The sequence below is a fragment of the Haliotis rubra genome, unplaced genomic scaffold, assembly GCF_003918875.1.
Source record: "Haliotis rubra isolate DU_JTF1 unplaced genomic scaffold, ASM391887v1 Scf1466, whole genome shotgun sequence".
Classification (NCBI taxonomy): domain Eukaryota; kingdom Metazoa; phylum Mollusca; class Gastropoda; order Lepetellida; family Haliotidae; genus Haliotis; species Haliotis rubra.
Window position 1 is genome coordinate 25,673 of NW_025765410.1, and position 27,849 is coordinate 53,521.

General features: G+C 39.1%; 1 protein-coding gene across 1 annotated transcript; it reads left to right on the plus strand.

The window, feature by feature from the left end:
* The first annotated feature begins 353 nt into the window (after nucleotides 1–353).
* LOC124269699 (receptor-type tyrosine-protein phosphatase kappa-like) lies at nucleotides 354–27,849 on the plus strand. The gene is made up of 27 exons (XM_046704733.1): nucleotides 354–616; nucleotides 8,844–8,978; nucleotides 11,411–11,623; nucleotides 13,107–13,334; nucleotides 14,842–14,976; nucleotides 15,119–15,265; nucleotides 15,433–15,579; nucleotides 15,698–15,847; nucleotides 16,086–16,223; nucleotides 16,756–16,855; nucleotides 17,932–17,993; nucleotides 18,322–18,521; nucleotides 18,831–18,918; nucleotides 19,940–20,016; nucleotides 20,164–20,200; nucleotides 21,094–21,191; nucleotides 21,891–22,016; nucleotides 22,524–22,669; nucleotides 23,443–23,578; nucleotides 23,997–24,140; nucleotides 24,245–24,281; nucleotides 24,595–24,659; nucleotides 25,052–25,177; nucleotides 25,598–25,723; nucleotides 26,419–26,540; nucleotides 26,817–26,949; nucleotides 27,199–27,849. The coding sequence occupies exons 1-27, from the start codon at nucleotides 559–561 to the stop codon at nucleotides 27,268–27,270; spliced, it is 3,246 nt and encodes a 1,081-aa protein (XP_046560689.1). The 5' UTR covers nucleotides 354–558; the 3' UTR covers nucleotides 27,271–27,849.

Below are 27,849 nucleotides of genomic sequence, written 5' to 3' on the forward strand. Positions count from 1 at the left end.
TCTGAATTACCATGTATTAGGAAGGCTGTTTGTTAGCTAAAAAATCCCAATATTCATTTCTACTTTCTAATATGTGACATTTACACTACGAAAACACATTCTGCAGTTCTCTCTGGGCTGTCATTAGATATGCCCAGAAAAAAACATCTCTTAATGTTTACTTGATAATGGTTAGATTTATAACCCCGTGCTCACAGCCAGGTCAAGATGCACCCGTCGGTATATTTACACCACTGTCGCAGGTAGGGACTGAACCAGTTAAACATAGCTTTATCACATGCAAGTTTGTAGGTCACCGAAATATACATGTCTTACGTAGTTGTGGAAATAACTTACAAATCGATACCAATTGTATATATTCGGCATGTGTAATGCAACAACCGCAATGGACGTAGATAGGCGGCCGGTACACCCCTAAGACGGTCAAGGAGAACGTGATTTCTCCAGAGGAAGGTTCAGGTGGATTCTTATTGATCACTCTGAAGGAAAAGTTGATAACGTTCTTGTCATGTTTATGAGGACTCAACAATAAGCTTCCTGGTTTGTTCACTGGGCAACATGGAGGTCTCCGTGCTCGGCGTGCTGCTCTGTGTCTCCACGTTGGACATTGTGTCAGGTAAATTATTCGAAGGCCTCGTAGTATATGGGTTTACAGTTGTGCATATTACATCTCATAATTAAACCTCGTTTTCAGTGTGAATGTGTTATGTCCGAGCATGACTACTATCATGTCCAAATCTTAAGAAGACACAATGTTTTGTAATGAACTGGTGTCTTGATCATCTCGGTTATGACATTTTGATATTTCTGTATGCCGTCCAGTTGGACATAACATATAGGTTCACTTGAAGTCTATGTATTGTCAGTACATTACAGCGTCCCGGGAGATTCCTATCTTGTTGCCCCTTACCGAAACAAGTAAAGGAGGTAATACACTATTTTCCGAGCAGCGCGTATTATGGAATCCATATAGCATAAGCAGTATATAGTGCACTTTTACCCGTAAATCGCTATGTATTTCCAAAAAGGAATATCCCCCCGAAAAAAAAAAGTTTATCTCTAGATATCCCCCCTTAACAGCTTTGATCTCTCGAGAGTAACAAAGTTAATACAAACGCCGCCCTCCAAAGTAAACACAGTAAAATATTACTTAATACACGGTGAGGGCTGGGGAAAGTAAACTAATCTACTTCTACGTACCTGACACCTCCGCAAGCAGTAATCGCCGCCGACTGTACTGAGAAATACAGTCTATCCATAGCATCATAAAACGAAGCTGTTGAGGTAGTATTAAGTATATCACAAATGTAATTATATCTCATTTAATCGTTGTATGACCAGAACAACCTATGTCTAGTACTTGATCGCCACTGACGATCCTGTGAATAAAGTCAATCCAAAGCATCAGAAAACGCAGGTAATACGCTAGTATTGAAGTATATCGCGTTTCATGTTATATACTACTGACAAAGATAAGAATGATACGCGCTATATTCAGTCTTACAGTATGTGCTGCACAGGCTATATGTACATGAACTGTCATTGACGATTCCGATAGCATAGTCTCTACACAACACAGTGACTGCGTGATAACGAGCGTGACATTAGCCACCCCTTACAAGTAAACAAACCCGCATGAGCGACCACCTCCCGACCGGGTAAACATTATCGCGTGTACTAACATCGTGTCATCGACGAATAACGGTGTTTATTTTGCAGTTAGAGTGTAAGCACCGAAAAGTCAAATACAAACAAAACGGAGAATAGACGCAAGATTGTCTATACATGTATGACATCTTCACAAATTAATCAATCACTCAAACTATTATTATTACTTTTAAAAGTACTTAATTAGATTACAATACTTTATTTTTTCAAGTACAATTAACAATGACAGCCTTTTAAAATGTAAATACTTAATTACAATTACATTCCAAATTTAATTAATTAATTAATTACAAATTACTTTTATAAAATGGAACAATATTATTCTTAAATCAGACATTCTTATATGCTTCTACCTCTTATGAAGAAGTAAACAAAATACTTTCAAAGTCTTTCATTCTGTATCTAACTTTTGGAGTATACAAACAATAGCACAATCACACGAACAATCAAATTTGAACAACTGGCACAATTAAATGAATTTTTTCAAGTTTCTCATAGATGAATATAAATACAGATGTATGTAAGTGAGTGAGTGAGTTAAGACTTAGAGTCACATCGGCAATATTGCAGCCATATCGTGACTGTAACAATATATACTTAATAAACACATGTATTTAAATTTTTAAATTATTGACAATTTTGTTAAACAACAACAATAAGTAAGAACTTAATGTAACTGAACTAAGTATGATAAAAGTCCTTTATTTGTGTCAATCGTTACAAAGGGTGACGAACAATGCGAAAGCAACTTGAGCGAAGTCATTGTAAACTAAAAAAATTACAGGTTTTACACACTTTGCTCAAATATCAGAAACTTCCAACAGGATACTATAGAGGAAAATTTTCATATTGTCATTTTTTAATTAAACCTGCGTCTCCTAGTAAACAATGTCCCAGTCGTTATGGAAGTTTCCAAACTCGACACCCAGATAGATAGGAGGCTGTATTGGCTAAACAAATTGTTTCGTTGGCTTATGAAAAAGAGGCGCCTAGCCTGACATCTGGGATTAGTCAGTACTATATATAATCGTACTCACAAAGCATAACACATTCATTTGGCGAATGAATCTTTTCTTTATCACATTATTCGAGGAAGATATATAGAAAAATGAATAAAACATCCTGTCCAGAATGTGCCAAATGATTTTCTAGAAAGGATGTTAAGTTGAGACACAGACGTACTGTACACCCATCACCGCCGCTAAAGGAGGACTGTATGAAGCGCAGATACTCTGTGGTGGTGTGTGGTCCTTTGCGTAGAGCTCAGGTCACAACTCTGTTGAAGTTAAGCAACGTCGAGCGCGAAGAGTCCTTTGATGGGTAGCCGTGTGGGCAGCTTTGACTCCTGAGAGTTTCTACGACTTCAGTCCTGTCCCACAACGAAGAACTTGTGATACATTTGGTCTCACCTTAGTCAAGTGAGTTTGTTCAAAACTGCCTCTGTTCACCCAGCAGAAAATGGGTACCCGGAGAGATGAGTAACGTGACTATTAAGCTTCTAGAGCCTCACAGATAGCTTGGGTTATCCGGGGTAATAATAATCAGGTACTGATAACAGCGTCCAGTAAGCAACTAGTCAGATGGATAGTAGGCGCTATATAAATGAATTAATATTGTTATAAATGCCATCACTATTAATGCCGTCATAATTATTTCCGTTAATATTAATGCTGCCACTATTAATGCTGACAATATTAATGCCGTCAATATTAATGCCGACACTATTATTGCCGACACTATTAAAAATGCGTCAATATTATCGCCGCCACTATTAATGCCGTCAATATTAATGCGTCAATATTAATGCCTCCACTATTAATACCGTCACTATTAATGCCGACACTATTAATGCCGCCATTATTAATGCGTCAATATTAATGCCTCCACTATTAATGCCGTCACTATTAATGCCGTCAATATTAATGCCTCCACTATTAATGCCGTCACTATTAATGTCGTCAATAGTAATGCCTCCACTATTAATGCAGACACTATTAATGCCGTCAATATTAAAAATGCCGTCAATATTATCTCCGCCACTATTAAAGCCGCCACTATTAAAGCTGCCACTATTAATGCCGACACTATTAATGCCGCCACTATTAATGCCGTCAATATTAATGCCGCCACTATTAATGCCGCCACTATTAAAGCCGCCACTATTAAAGCTGCCACTATTAATGCCGACACTATTAATGCCTCCACTATTAATGCGTCAATATTAATGCAGACACTAGTAATGCCGACACTATTAAAAATGCCGTCAATATTATCTCCGCCACTATTAAAGCCGCCACTATTAAAGCCGCCACTATTAATGCCGCCGCTATTAAAGCCGCCACTATTAATGCCGCCACTATTAATTCCGCCACTATTAAAAATGCCGTCAATATTATCTCCGCCACTATTAAAGCCGCCACTATTAATGCCGACACTAGTAATGCCTCCACTATTAATGCGTCAATATTAATGCAGACACTAGTAATGCCGACACTATTAAAAATGCCGTCAATATTATCTCCGCCACTATTAAAGCCGCCACTATTAATGCCGCCGCTATTAAAGCCGCCACTATTAATGCCGCCACTATTAAAAATGCCGTCAATATTATCTCCGCCACTATTAAAGCCGCCACTATTAAAGCTGCCACTATTAATTCCGACACTATTAATGCCGACACTATTAATGCCGTCAATATTAATGCCGCCACTATTAATGCCGCTACTATTAAAGCCGCCACTATTAAAGCTGCCACTATTAATGCCGACACTATTAATGCCGCCACTATTAATGCGTCAATATTAATGCAGACACTAGTAATGCCGACACTATTAAAAATGCCGTCAATATTATCTCCGCCACTATTAAAGCCGCCACTATTAATGTCGCCACTATTAATGCCGCCACTATTAAAAATGCCGTCAATATTATCTCCGCCACTATTAATGCCGCCACTATTGATGCCGACACTATTAATGCCGTCACTGTCAAGTCAAAAATTGATTACACAACTGTCTCGTTTCCTGGTGACTGGGTTCCGTCCTCTGGCGCAGCTTAGTACAGTAACCAGTCTAGAATTTTGAGACCAACTCATTCAACAGTATTATTTGATACATCTAATCACTTGTATTGCAACATTACGCTCCTTCTAAACTTTCAGAAAACTCTTACAAAGGAAATCTGGAAATCGTGGAAATCTCAAAACGAGGCTCGGCCGCTAGAAATGTTTGGCGGTCTGGTACGGACTTGATATTATATCAATCACATTGTACGTTACAACAATTCACTAAATAAAAGCGAAGAACACATAACAGGCGTAACCAGTGAGCCAGATAGATTGTGAATCATTGTACGACCTCTTATGATAGGAGCAGTCTGTGACGTCTTATTTAACTACATGCTGCCTAAACCGCGACATAAAATATAGAAATACCATTTTATTATACTTTAAAATTAAGATTAACTTGTAAATACCAATTTTCTATGAAGCAAGGAATTGGAATTCAGCGTAACCAGAGTGTTTGTAGTGTCTCTGTTCACTTTCACACGAGAAAATTCGGATCGGCTGAAAAGTAGGTCATTGTCTGAACTGGTTAATGAGACTCATGTTTCGTTTGAAAGCCGACACTACTAATGCCGACACTATTAATGCCGACACTCAAAGAAAAGAACACAGCAACCGCCACCGCCGCATTATTCAAAACAGCAAGAACCTTTAGATTTAACATACCTTCCAACGGGATTATGGGTGGACCTAGTAAGTGCGGTAAATCTATGTTTGTGTGTCACGTTTTGCAGAAAGGATTAATTCATCCTGGCCTAACAGAATAGGAGTGTTAATGACTGACGTAGGTCAGGTCGACCTTGAGTTACCACAGCCGCACTGGATAGCTACATCCGGTAGAGACATCTTCGTTCAAACACCATGGCCGCATCATTCACAGCAATCCAAATTCCCAGAACGAATCTCCGACCAGACAGTGTGCAATTTGCTATGGGAAGCCAGACTGTTTGCCAGATTACCAGTTCAACGTAGTTGATTTGGATTTTGCGTCCACTTCGTTCGTGTTCAGTAACGTTTGTATGATGGCTTTGTATTGATAGTGATTATTTATAGAAGTGATTAAATTTCCCTGAAGCCACACATTCACTTGGCTGAAAATGGAATGCATAAACAAGTTGATGGGTCCAGGTTCATCAGTTGCATCTAGGTGTGTTCTGTCTCCTTTCGCTATTCTACATTTCATATATATCATTGTCCTTCACAGATATATAGTATATATTCTAATCCATTTTGAAGGCTAATGTGGAATTCTATAGGAGCACTTCCAGAGTGAGTAGAAATAGGTCGACGTTCTTCCATATAAGCCCTTTCTAATAAAACCCAATTCCTAAGTTTCGCTGAAGAATTGGAGTCGGTGACAAAGGCAGCCATTGTTCTTTTTATTCAAATATATCTCCAAACAATCTCCTTCTCGTTCTGTCTGACTTCGTTCTTCTGTTGCTGGCCTTCTTCTTCTGTCCTCATTGTTGAGCGTTCTTCTTTTTCGTCCTCGTTGGCGTTCTTGCTTTGAGGGAGTTTGACCTCACACTGTCGCCTTTCTGGTTGCAGCTATATTAAATCGCATTCCTTCTTAATATCAATGTGTGAAACGGTTTCACCGTGCTTCGTTCAATTTCGGCTTTAGCTCGATCTACTGCTTGTTCAGGAGGTGTTTCCAATTTTATATCCTTCAGAGGTGAATCACGTTGTGTGGTCGTTGCATTGTCACGTGAGGATATATTTATCATTGTTGGTCTATTCCGTAAGGTGGATATATTCCTATTTTCACCTTCATGTTGATTGTTTGTAAAGGAATTCCCTTTGCCTTGTGCAAGGTCCGCATAATATTTACGCGATATCAACGGGATGGGGACGTAAAGTTTATCTTCTTCTTGAGTTACCTCACCAAACATGATTAAATGATAAATGGATATCGTTGTAGTTGTAGGGCCGTAGTTGTAGACACCTCCGATAGGAATATTTAATGTAGCCGGTTTACCCCAAACCGTCTGTTATACGACTGAAGAGAGGTTTACGCTGCCCCTGCAACGGTTATGGGTTCGCAGATCGAACCGCAGATGGAACAATATATATAAGTTCATCAGTGACTTTCTTGTTCCTCTTACTATTGCACGTCACCGGTGGTGAACCTTCAACATTAAATTCTCTCGGTGAAATTATCCACTGTCCATCGAGACGGAGTGGTTGTTTTAAATAGACAGAAAACTGATAGGCTTATTACCAGGAAAATATTCAATATTATCATCACTCTTCAACTTGATTCGCATCAAACCTGAAATTGAATTTCTTCAGAAACCCGGCCCATTTCACGTATACTTCTTTAATATTCTTGTTGTTCTCCCCTCGTTTAGTTATCTTCTTTAGGACTTTTTCTATTCGCCAGTCAACTTTGTTCGGGTCTTTGCGAGATTTCTGTAGCTCCTTCTCATAAATTATCCTCAATGAATGGGATCCGACTGTAAATCCTTGAGCCAGTAGATGGCGAGTTTATCTCTGACACGACGTTTTGTAATTTGAAAGACTTCCTCCGACCACTTCTGTTCGTATTCCTTCTTAAATATTCTCTTGACCAAAGATATCTATACATAATCTCCAACTTTAAATTGATATTTCCTTTTATAGCTCGATGACTTGCTCTGTCTTTTTCTTGTATTGGTCGACTTTGTCTTTTCTCTCAGATGAATAGCTTTCTAACCAGATCTTATATAGCTTCATTCTTAGGTGAAATATCAGCGGGTCACGTTCATTCCTTTTGTGAGGACGATGATTACAAATGAGATCGGGTAAAACATCTATATATCTGTAGGTATTTTTTGAAAGTAAATTAGCTGTATATGAGTTTTCTCAGTGTTCGAATAAATCTTTCTGCTAAGTTGGCTTTGACATCAGAATTGTGCGTGACGATATGTTTGGTATGAAATTTCTTCAATATCTTCTTAATTAACTTGTTTTGAAATTCTCCTCCTTTATCAGTCCTGTCGACAAATGGAGCTTTATCCATAGAACGAGCACTTTGTTCATGGAGTTTGAAATCGTTTTTGACGATTTGTCCTTCACAGTGTCAAACCACACGTATCTGGAGAAACAATCCATTAGGATAAGAATATATTTTATTCCATTATTGTATTTTGATAGATTTGAAACGTCGCATAGGTCTGCGTCTGCTTGAATATTCATTCTGCCGACTATGACTCTGTTTTTCTTAAAATTTCTTTTTGGACGCTGGAGAAGGGAATAAGCCTCCTGTTTCTGTAGCCATTTTACTACATCGTGCGGTTTCAGATTGGGATGATTATTCCTCAGACTCCTGATGAATTATGCGCCCAAGCGAATGCCTAGGTTGTCTGAGATTAAAGATTAAAGTACTTCCGTTTTCTTCCATTTACTTAGTTGTTACAGATGGTACAGTGCATTACATATTGATTTAGTTAGATGTAACAGAGGTACTATGAATAAAACTTTTGTTCACTTTCATCAGAAACCCAATGCATCAGTAGCAGCCGGTCAGATTGCCGTACTCGTACAACGTAGATATGTCTTTACGGGTAAAAATATGTGTGCATGTGTCTCATAGGCAGCGGTGCAATATGTACAATTTACACAGACGCTTAAACAATAAGCGTCTGTGTAAATTGTCTAGTAACGTCTCTTTTAGCGCAAGAGATATGCATGTCGTAATGTTTGTATTCACATCTGATTACACATGTAATTGAAATTCTCCTTAGAATTATAACGTCAAACATAACCGGTGTCCTCAACACAACTACCTTTGTCTCAAGTTTTCTACCAATCATTTCAATGTCAAGTGTTCTCGTCACGATATGGCTGAAATATTGTCGATGTGACGTTAAATAATAACTCACCCACTCACTCACTCACTCTACCAATCACCTTCTGTTGCTGGTTGGAAATCAAAGGGTGTCACGCTCCCATGACAAATGAGCGCTATTTAACAATATATAACAGTTGAAAAATGTCTATTGATGAAATAAAACATATTTCGCTGCAGATATTATTTTTTTCTATTGTGCGTTCTGAAGTATCTTGAGTTAGTTTTAAATAACTGCATGATGATATAATGTTTGGCTCAGTTATAACCCATCTGTTACAGGCACCTGTCCTGAAGGAACATACGGCTACCAATGCGGTTACCAATGTCATTGTCCTTTGGAAAAATGCAATGCTACCAGTGGCTGTAGTCCTGGAGATTGTGACATAGGCTGGTCAGGACTGACATGTCAGAAAAGTAAGTTATTTATGTTTGCCAATATTTGACTATACAATTTGGACATGATTGGGATGACATAAGTTGGGGGCATTGTGGGCAAGCTGGCTAAGGCGCCAGGCTAGTGACCCAGCGAGCTTGGAGGTGCCGGGATCGAGCCCACCTGTGACCAGGTGTAAAAACCTTGGTGTCAACTTTGTATGCAGACTCTTTCAGTGTTGTCACAACCGCTAGTGTACAGTGCACAACCCTGTGCACTTAAAAGAACCCACGAGTCCGTTGGTATATGACCAGATGGTGGCCACATGAATACGTGCAAACACCCAGTTGCGGGTACAACAACGTGCAGTAAACTTGGACAAAGTACTGTGACTATTCCCAGTCGACCCAGCTGTGAATGGGTACCTCGAAAGGATGGGAAACGCACATATCCGGGAAAGTCACATTACCGCGGTGCGTCTAGTGGCTGCAAGAGTTGTATGATCCGAAGGGAGTTGAGATTGATAATATGATGTGTCGCTGAGATTGACATCCAATGATCGAGGGAAAAACAAAGAAGCGCTTTGAGCATGCATGTGGGGTGGACTATAGCGCTATATAAATACCCATATAAAAATAATGATAATAAGAGTCAACCTCTTGAACATTTCTACAACTCACAACAGACACGTCTCAAAAACTGTTTAGTGAATGAAACATTCTAGTCAGCATGAATTCACAATTTAACTGTGCGAGGACCATCCAAACCCTCTTTGCTGCATTTACATATTCTGTTCAGTAAATAATTGTCACTATACTGCATGGATAGTGAGTGAATGAGTTTAGTTTTACGCTGCTTTAGCAAAATTGCAGGACCATCACGGCGGGGACACCTGATATGGTCTTTACACATTGTACCCGTGTGAGGAATCGAACTTCGAACCAATAGGCTACCCCATACCGCCCTGCGACTGACCTGGCAGATGAAAGAGCTGGTTTTATGTCTGTTTCACAGTTATTGTCAAGAATGTAGCAGTCACTTCCGCTTCGAATGTGTGATTTTTGCATCAAAATGTATAAATGAAATGTTGGATATGCAATGCAGTCAATGAGACTTCCCAAACACGTTGTGAGTGCCCACGAAGGGGTTGCTCGATCATTATAAGTTGAATCCGAGGTCCAGCAATGGTACGGACAAGAACATGCAGTGTGCATGGAAAATGATTGCTGTAAAAATTCTCTTAAAGTCTCCCATATACAGCTTCAGCCCAACATACCTGACTTTGTCCTCTTGGATAAATCCAATGACATCATTTATAGATACTAGCTGTCATGAAATTGGAAAGATCCAGTAAATCAGGACCTTTCTTGTTTTCCGAGTACCATGTTGGCAGACTCCCTATTGTTTTAGTGACTTAGATTTGGCATCTCACAATGTGTTGAATGACAGTGATTGCGTGCAAGGGTCTTTCTGCCAAGAATACAGTCCTTTTTACACTCTGGTGAATGCAGAAGTCAACATAGTTTAGGAGTCTACACCTTGTCTGATTTCGTTCTTTGGATCGTTAAAGCAACGCTTCCTGCAATAAGTCCGAGTCGCTGTCTGGTGTGTGTGTGGAGTGATTAAGGGCCTTTACCTATGACTACTAAGCTGACTATGCAAGGATCACACGAATCCTTTTCTGTAAATATTAATTATACAGTATTATCATCCAAAGTAGAGTCGAGTTGACTGAAGACGTACATTTTAAGATTTATTTGCCAATCTTCGTTGACGTAATAATGTTGATACGCCTTGCCATACTTTGGACTCTTCTTTTATGAATAAAATGGTCTGTTATAATAATATAAAGTGGCTGGGTATGAAGCTGTGCGGAGAGTACTTGATCATAAAATAATAACAATAATAATGCACTTGTATAGCACCTAATTTCCAACTGGTGGCTGCTCAGTGGTGCTTCACAAAGTTAAAAATAAACCAAAAAATAATCTTGGTTGAAGAGATAGGTTTTCAAGTCATGGCGGAATGACTGGACAGAGTCCGTAGATTTGAGAGATGTTGGGGGGCTGTTCCACAGAGTTGGAGCAACAACAGAAAAAGCCTGGCTAGCTAACTTTGTCCTCGTGAAGGGTACACAGAGCTGCAGTTGATCAGATGAGCGGAGTCTACGAGCAGGGAGATAGGGAGTGAGGGGGTCCTTCAGATAGGCTGGAGCAGTTTCACAGTAGAGAGCAGAAAAGACCCTTAGAATGCATGTAATATCACTAGCCCTCAGGGTTACTTTGATCCGAACATATATTAACGCTATCAAACAAGAATGACTTCGGTTCATCGTGAATTGGAGTCCGTTATTGTACTGTAACAGGCATACGTATTAGTTATGTGTATGTTGGCGTCAAGTATATTGTTGCATATCTTTGTCACTACACAGTTTAGAGCAATAATTCATGAATGATCCTCTATTTTGTCACAGGCAATATTGCACTTAACAAATCCACATCAGCCAGCTCAGTCTATGACTTTGGGGATCCAGGCAATGCTGTAAACGGTGACAACAGCGCAAGCGACCATGAGAAGTGTTTTCATTCAGACTGGGAAGACAACAATATAACACAGGCATGGTGGAGAGTGGACCTTGGGGAGATGGTCAGAATACATTATGTCACAATATACTTCAGGACAAAATGTGAGTACAAAGAAATACATTTGACACCATGTCAGACAGCCAGGGCTCAGATACATAGGAAGTCGTAGGGACTTTATTGAGAGAGAGAAAAGAGAGAGAGAGAGAGAGAGAGAGAGAGAGAGAGAGAGAGAGAGAGAGAGAGAGAGAGAGAGAGAGAGAGAGAGAGAGAGAGAGAGAGAGAGAGAGAGAGAGAGAGAGAGAGAGAGAGATGATTACTCACATCTGACAAAAAGGACACGTTAAGCAGAAATGGTACTCTGTTTCAATACAGGGAATAATTCATAGTGGACAAAATCGTTGATCTTTGACAATATCAAGTTTTCGACTTTCCTCTATCATTAATCTAGATTTGAACACCTAAATTTAGTTAGGGCTATTCTATATGAAGTTACATTCACAACTGACAAATATTTTTATAACATTATTTCTTCTTGATAAAGATTACATTTCGGAAACTGACATATTAATTCGAACCATGTTTGTTGATGTATTGATATGCACCTATATTTATTTAACAATTGTTTTACGTTATGGGCCCAGCATTGTCTACCAACTTCTGCTAATTTATATCGATAAGGGTATGTGTGGTATAATATTCCATTATCCTTTTGGTATAATAACCATGTTCAATATCTTACAATTTTTCTATTTTGTCTAGTTTGGAAAGATAAACATCCAAGTTCACCCCTAATTTATCTAAAAAATTTACCTATCACATTGCCAACTTTACACATCAAGCTTGTGCTGTTGATGGAATCAAATGCAGCTTTAAGATCAACGAAACAACAATATAGTCTGCCCTTATATAAAGACAAATGTTAGTGACCAGTGTATCTAACACAAATATATTGTGCTTGAATGACTTCATACAGTTCATAAATGTTAAAAGGTTATCAAATTAAGATGACACTACTCCTACTTTAAAAGGGATATGAAGGTGATACTTCAAAACAGACCAGATGTTTGTTTTCGTGTTCGTCTTCTATGCCAGTAGCAGACATCATGGCCGGACTGTTGTCAAATATAACTGATTTTTTTTGTGCTAACATTTTATATGAAGAGTCGGTACGTTTTAGGTTTGAGTCTGCGGTGTTGAAATGAAATAAAAGTGTTTTTTTTTTTTTTTTTTTTGGTCGGCAATAAAATTAGGGGTCGGTCGGGCGATGAGAAACACAGAAAATAAAAATGCTGCCCTTATTAGTAGGTGTGACATACATGATGTGACCACGTCAACAACACTACCTGACACTGATGTCAGACATGCACGTGGTGCACTACATTCGCTCTGCTTCAGTTATTATGAATAAATACATGTTTGTATTTGTCAGACTGATATTATTTCATCAACATACATCTACCAGATCGTCCAATAATTATATAAAACAACTTTGCATGTTTATGTATGAGTTTTTCGCAGAAGGCTAAGCATTTGACTACCTATAATATGTACAGAGCGATAATGTTGAATTATAACATTGATCAGATATAGTTCGTCGGAATGGTATCCAGATCTACATAGCTGACACTGTCGCCTCCCCAACTGATGGAGTCAACTGCTACACCGTGACAGGGAACATCAACGGGACAGACATACCTGATGTTTTGAATGTCACGTGTTCTGGCGAAGGGCGCTATCTGGTCTTGTACACCATCACTGTCAACAACGAAAAATACGTACCTATCATGGATTTCTGTGAAGTGGAGGTTGACGGTGAAAAGCATACATATCTCCTTTGTCACCTCTGTCATTTTAACACCATACGTTTTCGGAACTACATAACTTTTGCATGAGAACTCTTTTTGTTTTGCATAATTATTGCTGTTAATAAATCAAAATTATTGAAGCGTTCAATAGAAACTTTGAAATGTTTATTTCTATATTACCGTAATCAGGTAGTTAATTCATTGGACCGACAAGAAAGGAGATACATGAAGTAAATGTCAAACAGAACAACAGAAATTGTTGAATATGATTCACGTGAACAACGATAGAAAAGGTCAGTCTGTTTATCTTACTTCGTAACTGTATCAACTTCATCAGATTCCAACAGCCAACATTGTAGACGGATATGCAGAACAGTGAGTGAGTGAGTGAGTTAAGATTTAAAGTCACATCGGCAATATTTCAGCCATATCGTGACTAAAACTAGTTCTAAATTTGTAATACAGACATATAATATATAAAACCCTGTCAACGAAGGACAGTAAAAATATATGCAGAACAGGAATATTGTATTTACAGACGCCCCCTTTGTAAATCAAGTCGAACTTCGAATAGTCCCTGGATCTGAACAAGGATATCAGACTGGAATTTCAATACTGGTTGTCAATGTTCATTCAAGCCACAGTCGGTAACGTTAACTTGAAACTGCCCATGTTAATTAATATGTTGTTGAACAAACCGGACTAACATTTAGTCATCATTTACTCTTAAATTAATAACTTAATCACCCAGAATCCGCATACGGTAACAGAACGATCAAATTGTTGTGAAACGTAACAAAAAAGAACAAACAAAAACAAACCGTTCCGATTCCGTGCATAAAAAACTGAAAAAAGTGTTTATATGTAAAGTAATTATAAATACACAAATGGATACGATTTCAGGATAACCGTCTGTACTGCATAAATCAATAACTATTAGTAGCTTAATGTTGTACATGGTGTGACCACATCTACAACACTGTCTGAAACTCATGCTAGAATGCCCCCGTGCTGTTCTACATTCGTTTATCGCAGAAACAAAAGATCACCGCGTGTTAAATTCCCAGTCCACAGAAACTGCACTGACCTAAACCATGACTGAAAGACAGGACGTGTTTATCATTTCGCAAGACCAGTTGTAATGACTGATATTCATTCACTCATTCTTGCTTCATTGTGTAAATGAATGCAATCCAGTATAGTTCACTTTGTTTAAGTAATATGTAGTGTAAATTACACATTTAGCGATTTTTTGTATTGTAGGTTCAATTTGAGACCCGTGAAGATCAGGGTTAGAACTGGTGTTCAGCATTATATTGTGCCTGTCGTAAAGACAACAAACGAGATCAGGTTGTTATACATGATCGATGCGCGCCATCCCAATTACGAAGGTAGATGAACATGATGTCAGTCATTAAAATGTACCTGGAAAATTGCAGAGTTGGGCAAAAAACAAACATGCATTTAGGTTTTACTTTGTTTTACTTTGTCTGTAATTAATTATTCATTTTCAGTCTGCAGCAATGGTACTTTTGGAGATGACTGTGCCAACTACTGCCACTGTGACGGCGAGGTGTGCGACTACGTCAGCGGCATCTGCCCCAGTGGAGTCTGTCTACCTGGATGGACAACAGCAGCGTGTGATACAGGTCCGTGCTGTTTGAGTGTTTTACACTGCTGGGGGATCCTTCAGTGAGCGTCTACGTACTCAGTATCTAAATGGCCTTTTCATTCACAACATCATCGGGCTGTTCGACTCACATCAGTATCTAAATCTTTTCTGTTTTCCAGTATGCCAATTTGGCTACTATGGAGCCAACTGTAGCAAGATTTGCCAAAATAGGAACTGCCAAGGCGACAGCTCTAGCTGTGACCACGTGGCAGGAGAGTGTGTTAGAGGCTGTACGGCAGGTTGGAATGGAACAGACTGTACACAGGGTAAGGCATCAGCTGCCCAAAATATGTGTACATGTTGGATTGAATAAAATAAAATAGTATGAAATATGTTTCACGACATAAATATCTACAAGAGTAACTACAGGTACAATTTGTCAATATTTATGTTTGCACATTAAAGTATAACTGCGCACGTCATTTATTTACAGAATGCCTTCATTCTTACGGCGACGGCTGTTCCAAATTTTGCTCTGACAGGAAGTGCTCTGAGTCCTCGTCAGGTAGTTGTGATCACGTGACCGGAATGTGTGAAGGTGGTTGCAGAAGCGGTTGGAAGGGCACTGACTGTACAGAAGGTCTGTCAGTAATACCAGTAATAATTGCAACGTACTTTGTTTGGTTTCTAAATTCTTATATATGTTAGTATGCTAATAACATGACATGTATTACTATTCTGAGATTTCCCACCCACAGCATGCCAGGTGGGTGTTGAGTATGGAGCTAAATGTTCGGGTAACTGCAGTGCCCGGATGTGTGAGGGAGGGAATGACACATGTCCCAATGATTCAGGCCGCTGTGAAAACGGATGCCAGTCAGGGTGGAAGGGAGAAGACTGCACTCAAGGTAATATACAACAACAACTATCAAAGCCACAATATTATCGATATGTTTCAAAATCCTCTAAGACAACCCAACAATAGTATTGATATGTTTATAAGATTCTCCCAAACAATCCAACCAAATGAGGTGATGGAATGGATGAATGGAGAAAATATCCCTCTGATAAAGAATTCTAATACTGATGTTATCGAACACATGCCTTTCAAATCGTTGAATGTTCTCTACATTCTTCTGGTTTCAGTGTGTAGTTTTGGTTCATTTGGTGCCAACTGTACAGGAGTTTGTGGTCAGTGTGTGGACGTCAGCACCTGTCACCATGTCAACGGTTCCTGTCTGAGTGGATGCAGTGACGGATGGACTGACCACAACTGTACACAAAGTAAGTGGATGAGCAGGTCTTCAAGCACAGTCTTGTATAGTTTGTTTATGTTTAACTCTTTTAACATCAGTAAACCGGAAGCCAATCGTTTAATAGCAATGGCTACCACCCTCGTATAAACAGAAAGCTCCAATTACCTAAAATGCGGAATGTAAACATCAAAGCCTTGATCTGACAGGATAATTCTTAAAGTAAAAGTTAACGATCTAAATTGAGGTCTTAGTTGTGGATCATCATCATATTTTGTTATAACTGGTCGCCATTATTCCAGGTATCTCTTTGACCATTACTGAATGACATCTAATCTTGGATGAACTTGAAGCTTTAGTAATGCTTCATATTTCCTTGTTTCTATATTGTGAAGACCTACGCCCTGAACTGATGGTGTGACTGTTGTTAATGTGTAATGCTATCTTTAAGGCAATAAACAAATGGTGGTATACAGACATGCAATAGTCAAAGCTACAACAGATCTTGTGTTGACCTATCCTTTTTATGGCGTTATTGTTCGACAGATGATCTTCTATTGTAGAGCTAGTTGAAGAACCGCCGACGACTGCAGGTATCATAGCTGGATCTGTAGTTGCTGTCATTGTTGCTGCAGCCATCGTCGTGGCCGTGGTCGTCATGAGGTGATGAACACTTAAAGTGCATGTACATATGACAAAGTATTATTTACACCGATTTTGTTAAAACTTATCATCAAAATTTACCCATTAACATTAAAAAAGCACCACTCATGTTTTTGTATATGCTTTGAAAACCAAGTGCCGCGTATTAACATGGTAAGGTTAACATATTTTACTGAAATAAAAATTGGTAACAACTAACTTGAGTCTGAGAGGAATACACAAGAACAGGAATATCTAAAATGCCAGAAAGTATGGTCAGTACCACAGTGCCCCAGAAACTATGATGAGATACCACTTGCAGCCATACAAAACCAACACCGCATCATCAATAAGCCACCTTCAAAAGGTTCAGCTGCATGTGTCATTTACCGTTACAACGTCTCCATACGCGACAGCGGCCGTCGGTAACGTGTGTAAGATACTGACTTTCTGTCTGTCTGCGGGGAAAGGACATCTGATCGGAAGAGGTTCATTCAGACTACAGCCTCTTTCTGATGGTACTGGTTGAGAGTGAGAGTCCCACTCTTCATTGCCGGAAGTTTATCGGCATGAGTTACGGAAATGCGAATACGTCTTGCTAGATGAATAAGGAGTCGGTTGTCAGGTCATTGGTCTTCTATGTCTTCCGGGTCTTGGACAACCTTTCCCTGCGTCATGCATGCAAATGACTTGCCACTGTGTAATTATGAAATTTACATGTCAATGTACACCTGAACATGTGACCCGTAGCTTTTGAGACATTGTGCAAAATACGTGCCATTCCGTTTGCATTTTAGTACGCCAGGGTATGATCGCCTATTTTTAACAAATATGCAAAAAATTCCCTTGGATTTAAGTGGTGGTTAATTAATGCTCATGGGTATTTGTCCATCCATATCGAACAGAATCAGTGTATTATCGAAGGTATGTCGGGTGTCCCCAAAAATGTGAACCGGTGTTTTTAGAAAATACTTGTCAAAAAACGGTTCACTATTTTGGGGACACCCAATATACCAAGACTATACCGCATAATCATTTGTCACCATGTAACAACATTGTATTGTCGTAGTGTGGAGAACAAAATCCCTCTTTTGCAGGCGACGAAGAGGACACCATAAGGAGTCTGGGAGACACACCAGTATGGTCCAAATGCAGAAAGGTTAGCTTGGGAATTACACCACACATAACTGTATATTGCATCTATGTAATCAGTTAGAAATATACCACACATAACTGTATATTGCATCTATGTAATTAGTTAGAAATATACCACACATAACTGTATATTGCATCTACGTAATCAGTTAGAAATATACCACACATAACTGTATATTGCATCTATGTAATTAGTTAGAAATATGCACCTAGTACCTAAAACGAGAGGTACTGCTCATGGGGTCCGTGTATTACGACATGTAATGTGTGCTATAATGTGAAATGTTTGACCATTTGACTGACCTAACAAACGTATGTCTCTCTTCATGCAGAAGAGGACACAGAAGAGGCGGGAGTGGACAACCCTGTGCCTGTCCTGGGGGAGGACGAGGACGATGTAGAGGAGGACCACAATGCCACGTACTACAACATCGCGAGAGCTCCTGCTGTGACGGTGGTGTCTGTAGATCAGGTGGGGGAACGGATCAAGGAGCTGCAGGTGCCTGTCGGGGGATTCCAGGCAGAGTATCAGGTGAAACTGATTTAAAGTGGAAAACATCCCGTGTATATGTTAAAAATTGGTTCTGAGATAATGTCCAGAGATTGCCGTAATGACAGATCTTCGTTAAAACTTCAAATACATTAGACATATAGATTGATATTCGTATTGCGTTAACAATCAGCTTATGTATTCTTCTTCTGGAAACAGTGACGTTAATATTTCTTCACGTAAATATGTGTGTCATATGGTTTGGAGGTTTAATGGTAGATATAAAATACATGACACTTTGTCAACGCGTGAAAGGGTAGATATGATGACGCATGATATATATTTTGCCAGAAATTACCCTCTGACTTCGCCAAACCCTACACGCATTCCCAACAACCGGAAAACAAGGGGAAAAACAAATACAGGGGTTATTATCCTTGTGAGTATAGCCTGATTTTGTCTATAGCTTATGTGAGCTCTAAGAAAAGAAGTGTTGTTGCGAGCGAGAGTGTTTGTTCCATTGTGATGTGTGTGCGTGTGCGTGTGCGTGTACGTGTGCGTGTGTGTTTGAGTTGTTAAACGCAGCACCGGCAGCATCCGGCTATATATCGATCTGTACGTAATCGAATCTGGACCCCAGAGCCACCTAGAAGATCGATCTAAGCGATTGAGATACGATCACATGCACTCGCACAGAGAGACACCACCCGTTTAGTCATGCCAGCAAGCCAGAAAACACCAGATATACCACGATCGAGTGCCATGACTTGAAACTGACGGAGTGTATTGTTTCCCATATGTCTGGATGTAATGTTCTAACGGTATACAACATATCTATTTGGGAGGTTGGTCATAAATGATGTGAAGAAGCCTATAATGGCATTGTAAGATAGATGAAGTATCTGCCTTTTATAAATGAAAACTGCGGGAAAAAAACCCCAATTTAATCGTAAGAATAAATCAAACATATTCCATGATAAGAAATCCCCACGGAAAGCAGAGCCCGTTGTATGAATCCATAGTTTCAAACATACGTGTTTGTTAATAGCCATCAAAGAATAGTGATACCAAGAGTTCGCGAAAAGGTGAGCTACTCGTGTTCCGTGGGTGGTAGCAATCACAGACACATGCAGATGCAAGTCAATCGTTCGCCTAAATAGTCACACAGGAACGTTTGGTAAAATCAAAATAGGTAACTGCAAGATGTGTTACTGGTGAGTTGAATATTATCTATACGTCATTTTGATAGCTTTCCGTTTTGCGTCAAATGAGAGCCTGCATGTTTTGATCTGCATGGATCTTATTTATGTATAATGACATATAATTGTCATTTCACTCCCCACCTTAACCCATATATAACCCGATCCATGCTGTCCAGAGTTAGATCCCGGATATAACACTGACACATCCAGATGCTAAACAATGATCCTGTATAGTGTACGTTGTGTGTTGTTGTACAGATGACGACACCAGGGTCGTGTTGAAGGAGTTGCCAGACCAACCTGGCTCCGACTACATCAACGCCAGCTACATCGACGTGAGTAGGATAATGGACCAAAACGACTACTAGTGTGCAAACTTCATAAAAACATTACGTTTGGTATGACTATTTCTTCATCAATAAGAACAAAAAACATTTACTCACAGAATAAGAACATATTCTCCTTTTATGCTTCCAATATAGGGCTACTCTCGACCCAAGGCGTACATAGCAGCCCAAGGTATGGACATCTTTATTCATATTGAGTTGAAATAAATCATTCGGCATTATTATTTGACATACACGAATACATATTAGGAACATATTTTCTCATGCAGATATGAAAGTTGTAAAGTTATGAATACTACTCATTTACTCTTAAACTGAATGGAAAAAAGTATTTACACTTTGACAGAATGAACAGTTGTTATAATCGTCTTTATACAATACTACACTTTCCTAAAACCATACTTTTTGATTTATGTTTTGGAATTTGTGGTTTGGAATAAATATACAGCTTTGAGTAAATTCCGAATATATATATATATATATATATATATATATATATATATTACATAGATAAATAAAAACGGAATGCCTTTTTCTCCAACATGTTTCGTTCTTTACTCTTCAGGGAGATTGTAGCGGTTACAGTATGACGTCATTACATATATATTCTGACGTCACAATAGGGACAACATTCTATATATATATTTTTGTGAAAAGAAGCTAATTGTTGTTAACCAACACATCCCAACATTTGAATCTCACCAATCCATCTGGCATGCTAACTACTTACAGCGATGAAATTCGTCATGTTATCAGCATCCACAATCCTGACCTTTTCTTGAATCTGAATATAACGCCAACATGTCTGTTAGCTAAATCTCTCTCTCGCTCTATATATATTTTTTTTTCAAGGTACAACCAGCTATATCATATAAGCTAGTCCAAAATCATATCGATGGAATCAATGTCGAAAACATCTGACAAAACAATTGCCATTAGCCCCGATTTCATAAAAGCACAGTTCACAGCATCAGGACGGGATAATGCTCAGAGTTTTTACACACTTTATATTCATAAACCCCTTGTCTCTCTGTCTGTATATCCCATGTGCTATATTACGTACAGCTCCCAACAACACGACACTGACTGACTTCTTGAGGATGATCTGGGAACAGAACTGTACAAGAATCGTCATTCTGACAAACCTCGTGGAAATGGGAAGGGTAAGTTCCTGCAACGCCACATGAAGGTTGTTGTGTCACCAACTTGGTTCTAATTTTACATGGCACTAAATCGTACATATACAGAGTATAGGTTATCTGCCCGCTATATCTGTTTATTGTGTGTTGATAAACCATAAATATTCATTGAAATAGAAAATGGTAAATCCCAACTAGAATATACAAGTTCAATAATCACAGCCTGATCAGTGACAACATCGGGGCTACATGCCAACAAGTACTATTTTTTATTTCCTTTGAAAACTGAAATGATATTTACATGTACTTGCAGTTACGTCTGATTCAAGTAATGAACCCTGAATTAGTCAGGCAGCTAAATATGTTGAAACACTGTCCACGGTTGGAACGCGTTCACAATCCTTGCTAGCGGACATATAAAAGCAAAGCACCGTGGAACAGCTCGAAGCTCAGTATAGAGCGACAAATCTAAATCCAAATGGCAGAGAGCAGGACAGAGATACATGTATGGTTTCTTCAGCATAAGTACTTGACAGTACAAACTACCACTACATTTAGAAATTGTAAGTTTCGAAAGCTATTTTCAGCGTCAGTAAAAAGACAAATATATTATACTTTAAAGATGAAGATTCCCAATGATATATGAGATATGAATTCATCAATGTCATGTTGGTAACGCGTCTTCATCGTTACATTTCTGATCTTAGTGTTGTTGTATTCCAGGTCAAGTGTGAAGCATATTGGTCAGACACATCGGACTTGCTGACAGATGGCTTCACGGTATCTGTGACCAGCATCAGTGTTCGAGCTCACTGGATCGTTAGGGAGTTACAAGTTACACAGAGAGAGGTGCGTACAGAGAATAGTATGATACGCATCAAACATTCACTAAAGTTGAGTTCACTTTATGGTTGCTGGGATGATACGTGCAGCGTATAACAACAAAACAAATAATGTTATGGACAGATCTGTTAATATATATGGTATGACCAGAAAGTATTGAGCATTTTAGGAATATGTTTAATTGGATTTCTAATATATATGTGTATTTGGCAGCACTATATTTTAAAATGCGGACACATTTCCATAATCGTAAACATAAAATGCCAATGAAGTGTCTGTTATCTATGGAAACACAATATGTGCGATTATGCACTTGTATGAGACTCCTTTATACGATCATAACTATATCACATGATGATTATATCAGGTGAGAGTACACATTCTGTGGTAGAAAGTGAAAGTAATTGGTTCACTCATCTTTGAAGTTTGTAATTCTGGATAGCTGTTTAATAGTCAGATTAATGTTATGTGTGTTCTTATGACACAAAATAACTATTTTGGGCTCAACCTCAGACAAACACAAGTCGATGTTTCCATCATTTCCAATTCACAACATGGCCGGACCACGGGATCCCTGAAGAGATGGCCTTGACTGAGTTTCTGTGGTTGATCAGGACATCACGTACCACACAGGCTGACCCTCTACTAGTACACTGCAGGTACGTGTTTTGTGTTCATCTTGGGTAACCACTCCTGTATATATGCCGCAGGAAGTTCAAAATATATATCTTTGCATTTGCTTCGGGGTACGTCAAATTGTGATAAATGCATAAACAAGAAAACGAATCTAAATTGTACAATGCTGTTTCACGAGATGTTTAAGAAGAATAATTGAAGATGTTTTGTATGGGTCTTCAGGGATTGTTATTGGCCACATCAATTACAGGTGATTGTGACAGGCGTGTAATTTTATTTCCACCAATAAAAGTCCATAACAATGTTCAGGTACAATCAAGTATTTTTGAAATTTTATCGGAGGGCGAAATATAGCATCCTATCAGGGTTGTATATGCAGTCATATTAGAGCTGCTCCTCTTCATATACGTTGGAACGCATGAGGTGCATTTGGTGCCAACCATTTTGACATCGACCGGACATTATAGCAATGTCTGGATACGCATCTCGTGTTGTTGACATCATTCAGAATTCATCTACAAAATAGCATTTGATACTTGCGGAGAAAATCACAGTTCCACATTAGTGGAACACTAGTTGACAAACTATGGTAGTGCAATGTTTCTATTCCTGTACTTGAAAGATAGATTTCATGCTTACTTCAGTTTGCAAGCAACACACTGCTTACAAACATAATTCATTATTGGCATGACAGTTTAGAAGACACTAAGTGTTGGTAATTCAGAGAGCATTCGTTGAAAACCTCCAAATATGACACTTTCATTAGAGGTAAATGTATGCATCGTAAAATGTGTAGTGCTGGGATCGGCCGGACAGGAACTTACATCGCCCTGGACTACCTGCTGGACCAGGCTCTGGCTGAAGATGCGGTGGATGTGTTTGGTTGTGTCTCGGGGATGAGAGACCAGAGGAAGGGCATGATACAGACCCAGGTGAGGCACTGTAACTGTAATAGTTAAGGATATATGTAAATTTTGTAATTATGAATTATGATCTATTTATTCATTGACACACTGATCACATATCATTCATAAAAATACCAATATCCCTAACTTATTTTGTCCAGTATACATATAGTACAGTAGCAGGATGTTAGTGTGTCAAAATTGCCAAACAATATCTCGAAATCTGGCATTGATCCATCTCAAATCATTCTTCCATCATCAAAATAATTGGACACAGACCATGCTTGCCACTCGAGTATTTTGTTAGTACTCAACGATACATGTGACATGACATTATTTAATTGGCAGAATTTCTGTGGTTTTACCTTGGCCAAAGTACCTGATACATGTACATGCATGCCATTGTGAACAACTGCTTGACTCAAACAGAGCATGTAATTCCCAGGAGCAGTACACGTGTGTTTACATCGCTCTGTACGGAGTTCTGGAATTTGGAAACACAGCCTTGGAAGTGGAGGAATTTAGCAGACTCAGAAATATGAAGAAGGTGTTTAAAATAGGACGCATGTCCATACCAAAGTTAATACAGGTAATCTACAAATTTGTCGAAATGAAAATTCATTATTTTTTGTGTCCACAAAAATGATTTACATACCAGTCTGTTTTCATTTACACATGTCTGTGCCTTTTTAGATTCTGAACAGTGAAAGAGAATCACAGACGAAAACTGGTGAGTAACTCAAGCTTCTGCTGTAGATAGATTTAATTACTAGTTTTAAATTTATATCTGTGATATTCTAGCTGTTTTACTTTCCTTCGTTGACAGGATTTTAATATTTACTGTCAATTGCTCTAAATCTATAATTTGATTTAGTCACGATATGGCTGAAATATTGCCGATGTGACTTAAAATATTCACCCACTAATTCACTGTAGAATATATTTTTAAAAGATTTACTCATAAACCAAATCATCAAAAAGCCTATTCAGTTACCACTTTTTATAATTCACAAACTAGGAACTCTTATGTCATCAAATTTCAGGAGCCGCGGTGAAGGGCCGTGTGTGGATCAATGGACGCTCAGACATCATGGCTGTGATGACGCCGGTAATGACTTCATCTGTTTGTTGTAAACACACTACCTACGAGAAACCTGTTTCTCGCGTTTTTTTACTACAGGAAAAGTTGTTTTGTACGTTTCGTGATATATACTTCATCGTAGTTTGAACATGAGTCAGGTAATTCCTCTTTATTCGTGACCATTGACTGTTCTGTCTAGTTTGAATCAAGTCACTTAGCATCCACATTATGCATCCGCCTACTCGCTATGATGCATCCTAGCAGCCAATGATCACCTACTAACATGTAGACAATAGTACTGTTTCACACAGGAAGCTAACAGTGCCTTGACGCAAACAGAGCTCCTCTGCATAGTCCTTCTTAACGTTTATAAGTTTGCAGAAGAAACAGCACACTTCATTGTATTTTGTATCATTTAGTCCTACCTGTCAGTGAATGGCTACCTGTTAACTGACGCCCCCTCCGTCACCACGGCGTCTCTGTTCTGGAAACTCACAGAGGAACAGGAGTCTTCCACTGTCATTGTCCTGCCAGACTCGCATCAGGTAGCAAATCGCAATAACCAATACCCTTTTTCAAGGATAGAGTAATACTGGTCATGTAACTTTTGAGCATGCATAATTGATCCTATTCAAAGACTACACACATGTTAATGATGTCAAGTTGAACGGTGACAAGTGAATACAAAGGTAGATACTTCAGAATGAACTTGCTGACATGATTATGAAATGATGTCGTGTTTAGTAACCAAAGTAACATTTGAACCAAAGCACAAATAGGTGATTATTGAGAATCGTAGCTCATCAAATATCCCAGGACAGTTAACAATTAATTGACTTTTCAACTCGTGTTTGTGACATAATCTGCACTGGTACGTTTCAGAAGAAAGAACAAGACTTATATTGCAACATTCAAGATGAATATGAGTGTGGAATCAAACGGCATTTTCTATGACGTGTTTGCAGCGTCTGTCCAGTTGTGTGCCGTCCGAGGGTGACAGCCTTGATCTGAGTCCCGTCAAAGTGAGATGTTCCACGGAGAGCACCATCAGTCCAGGCATCGCGCTCAGGAACATCCACAGGCAGATTGAGGTAGGCCATCATTAAATTGCTTCACATGACGGTTCCTTAAACACTTTGGGAAACATGAAGCAGGAATGCTTATTGCAAGGGTGAGTTTGGTGTTACGCCCTTTTTAACCCTATTCCAGCAAAATCACGACGGGGAACACCAGAAATGTGCTTCACACGTTCTACCAATGTGGGGAATCGAACCCGGGTCTTCGGCATAACCAGCGGACGTTTTAACCACTAGGCTATCCCACCGCCCCTATTTGCATGAATGGACTAAAGTGTTGACTACAAAAATCCTATCAATGGACGTTTATGCCTGTAACACGTTACACCTTATCTCATCCCATAGTTTGCACGTACCATGTGTCATTCCTGATTTGGGTGTGGGATGCACGAGGCAGGAGTGTGCCTCCTGAATAATGAAACATAGACTGTCAGTGCGACACCCATTCGTGATTACCTTCAGAAACATATTCCGTTTGTTTTAATGTCAAGCAGAGATGAGAAAAATGATATGAACTGATCACTGAAAATCATTGATAACATCAGGTGTCCCTGAAAAAAAGCGTCCAAAATAAGAACAAGGTGAGAATATAGAGCTTCCATTAGTTTTGCCGTATTTGCTTCGTCTGAACAAAGATCCAGTCAACGTAAGATTGCTGGTCTATTGTGTAACTATCCAACGTGTCTGACGAGTCTATCATTTCTCAACAGAATTCTACACCTACACTGGTCGACGTATACATTTTGAACAAGTCCCCACACGAATCACAGGACACTGTGTTCAGCCTCCTGGAACAACTCGCCTATTCGAGCCCAGTTACTGTCGTTTACCAGTGAGTAAAGCGTTTCAAACTAACACTACTATTCAGTTTAGTGAGTCAGAGTGCTTTCTCTATGGTAAACGGGAACAATTCATATACGTCGCCAGTTGGAAAAGTTTAAAATGCTTTCATGATTTTTCTAAGTTTTCTTTCTGTTGATACAGAAACGACACATGTGTAATCATAATCGAACACTCAACTTTCCTTTGGAAGAGATTACTTATGGATATCGGAATGTTTTTGTCGCATGTATTTCCATCACCTTTACCATAACTAAATGTTTTACAGAGACAACAGACAGAATGCAGCCATGTTGTGCATCCTGAGCAATATTGTCCAAGGCCTGAAGTATGACAAACGAGCTGAGGTCTACAACAACATGAGAGCGATGGTCCACTGTCTGGATCAGGACATCACAGTAGTGTCGATGTTGTTACAAATGCCACAGTAAACAATGTTGTATGGTCCATAGTCGCGATTCTTTCTACCCACGTTGCAAATGAATATACACATTTACTGTTAAAGTGGATTTCTATCAACATGATGGCCAACCATAGGTGTTCTGTCATACCTCTCCTCGTGTTTGTTCATATGCAGCATCATGTGACGACAACTCTTGGTTCACTTTCATTCTTCCACCAACACTTACTGTTCATGTATCTCCTTCCAGGCTGACGTTGCCCTGTGTTACGACGTGGCCGCAGCTTACATGGAGTCCGAGAGCATCTACGCCAACATGTGATGAACTTGTTCACTTCTCAGCAATACTGATAGATGCATAATTTGAGAATTTTTGTGTTTTTGCGATGAGATCTATTTTTACTCGGAGGTTTCGAGTTGTTCTTGTGTTAAGGTATGTTACCACTGTTTCACTGAGCCCATTGTGTATATTATGTAATTGTATATTTTTTACGAGCCTTACACATTTTACAGATCACGCGAGCAGTCCACCTCTCGGGTACTGCAGACCAAGCTTTAATCAATAACCACCTAACTCCAGCTTGTAGATGACGGTAGATGTGTGCATACATATGTAAAATACGTAACACTACCAACTGACGAAGCTTAGCATAATTCAGTATTGTTATACTTGGAGCTACTTGTACATTCTTCAGATGTTCTAATGTTATAATGTCTAACTGAATATCACAGAGCAATGTTTGTCAATCATGCTAATTCTAAGTTTATTGGTTACATATGAGGTGATAAATAAACTATATACTCAAAATGAAGTGTTTGCTATTGATCACAGCTACCGGGATCTCTTTACGTCTCTCTCTTCATGCAGCCAGCAGGTTATATAGATGTACAGGACAGTCAA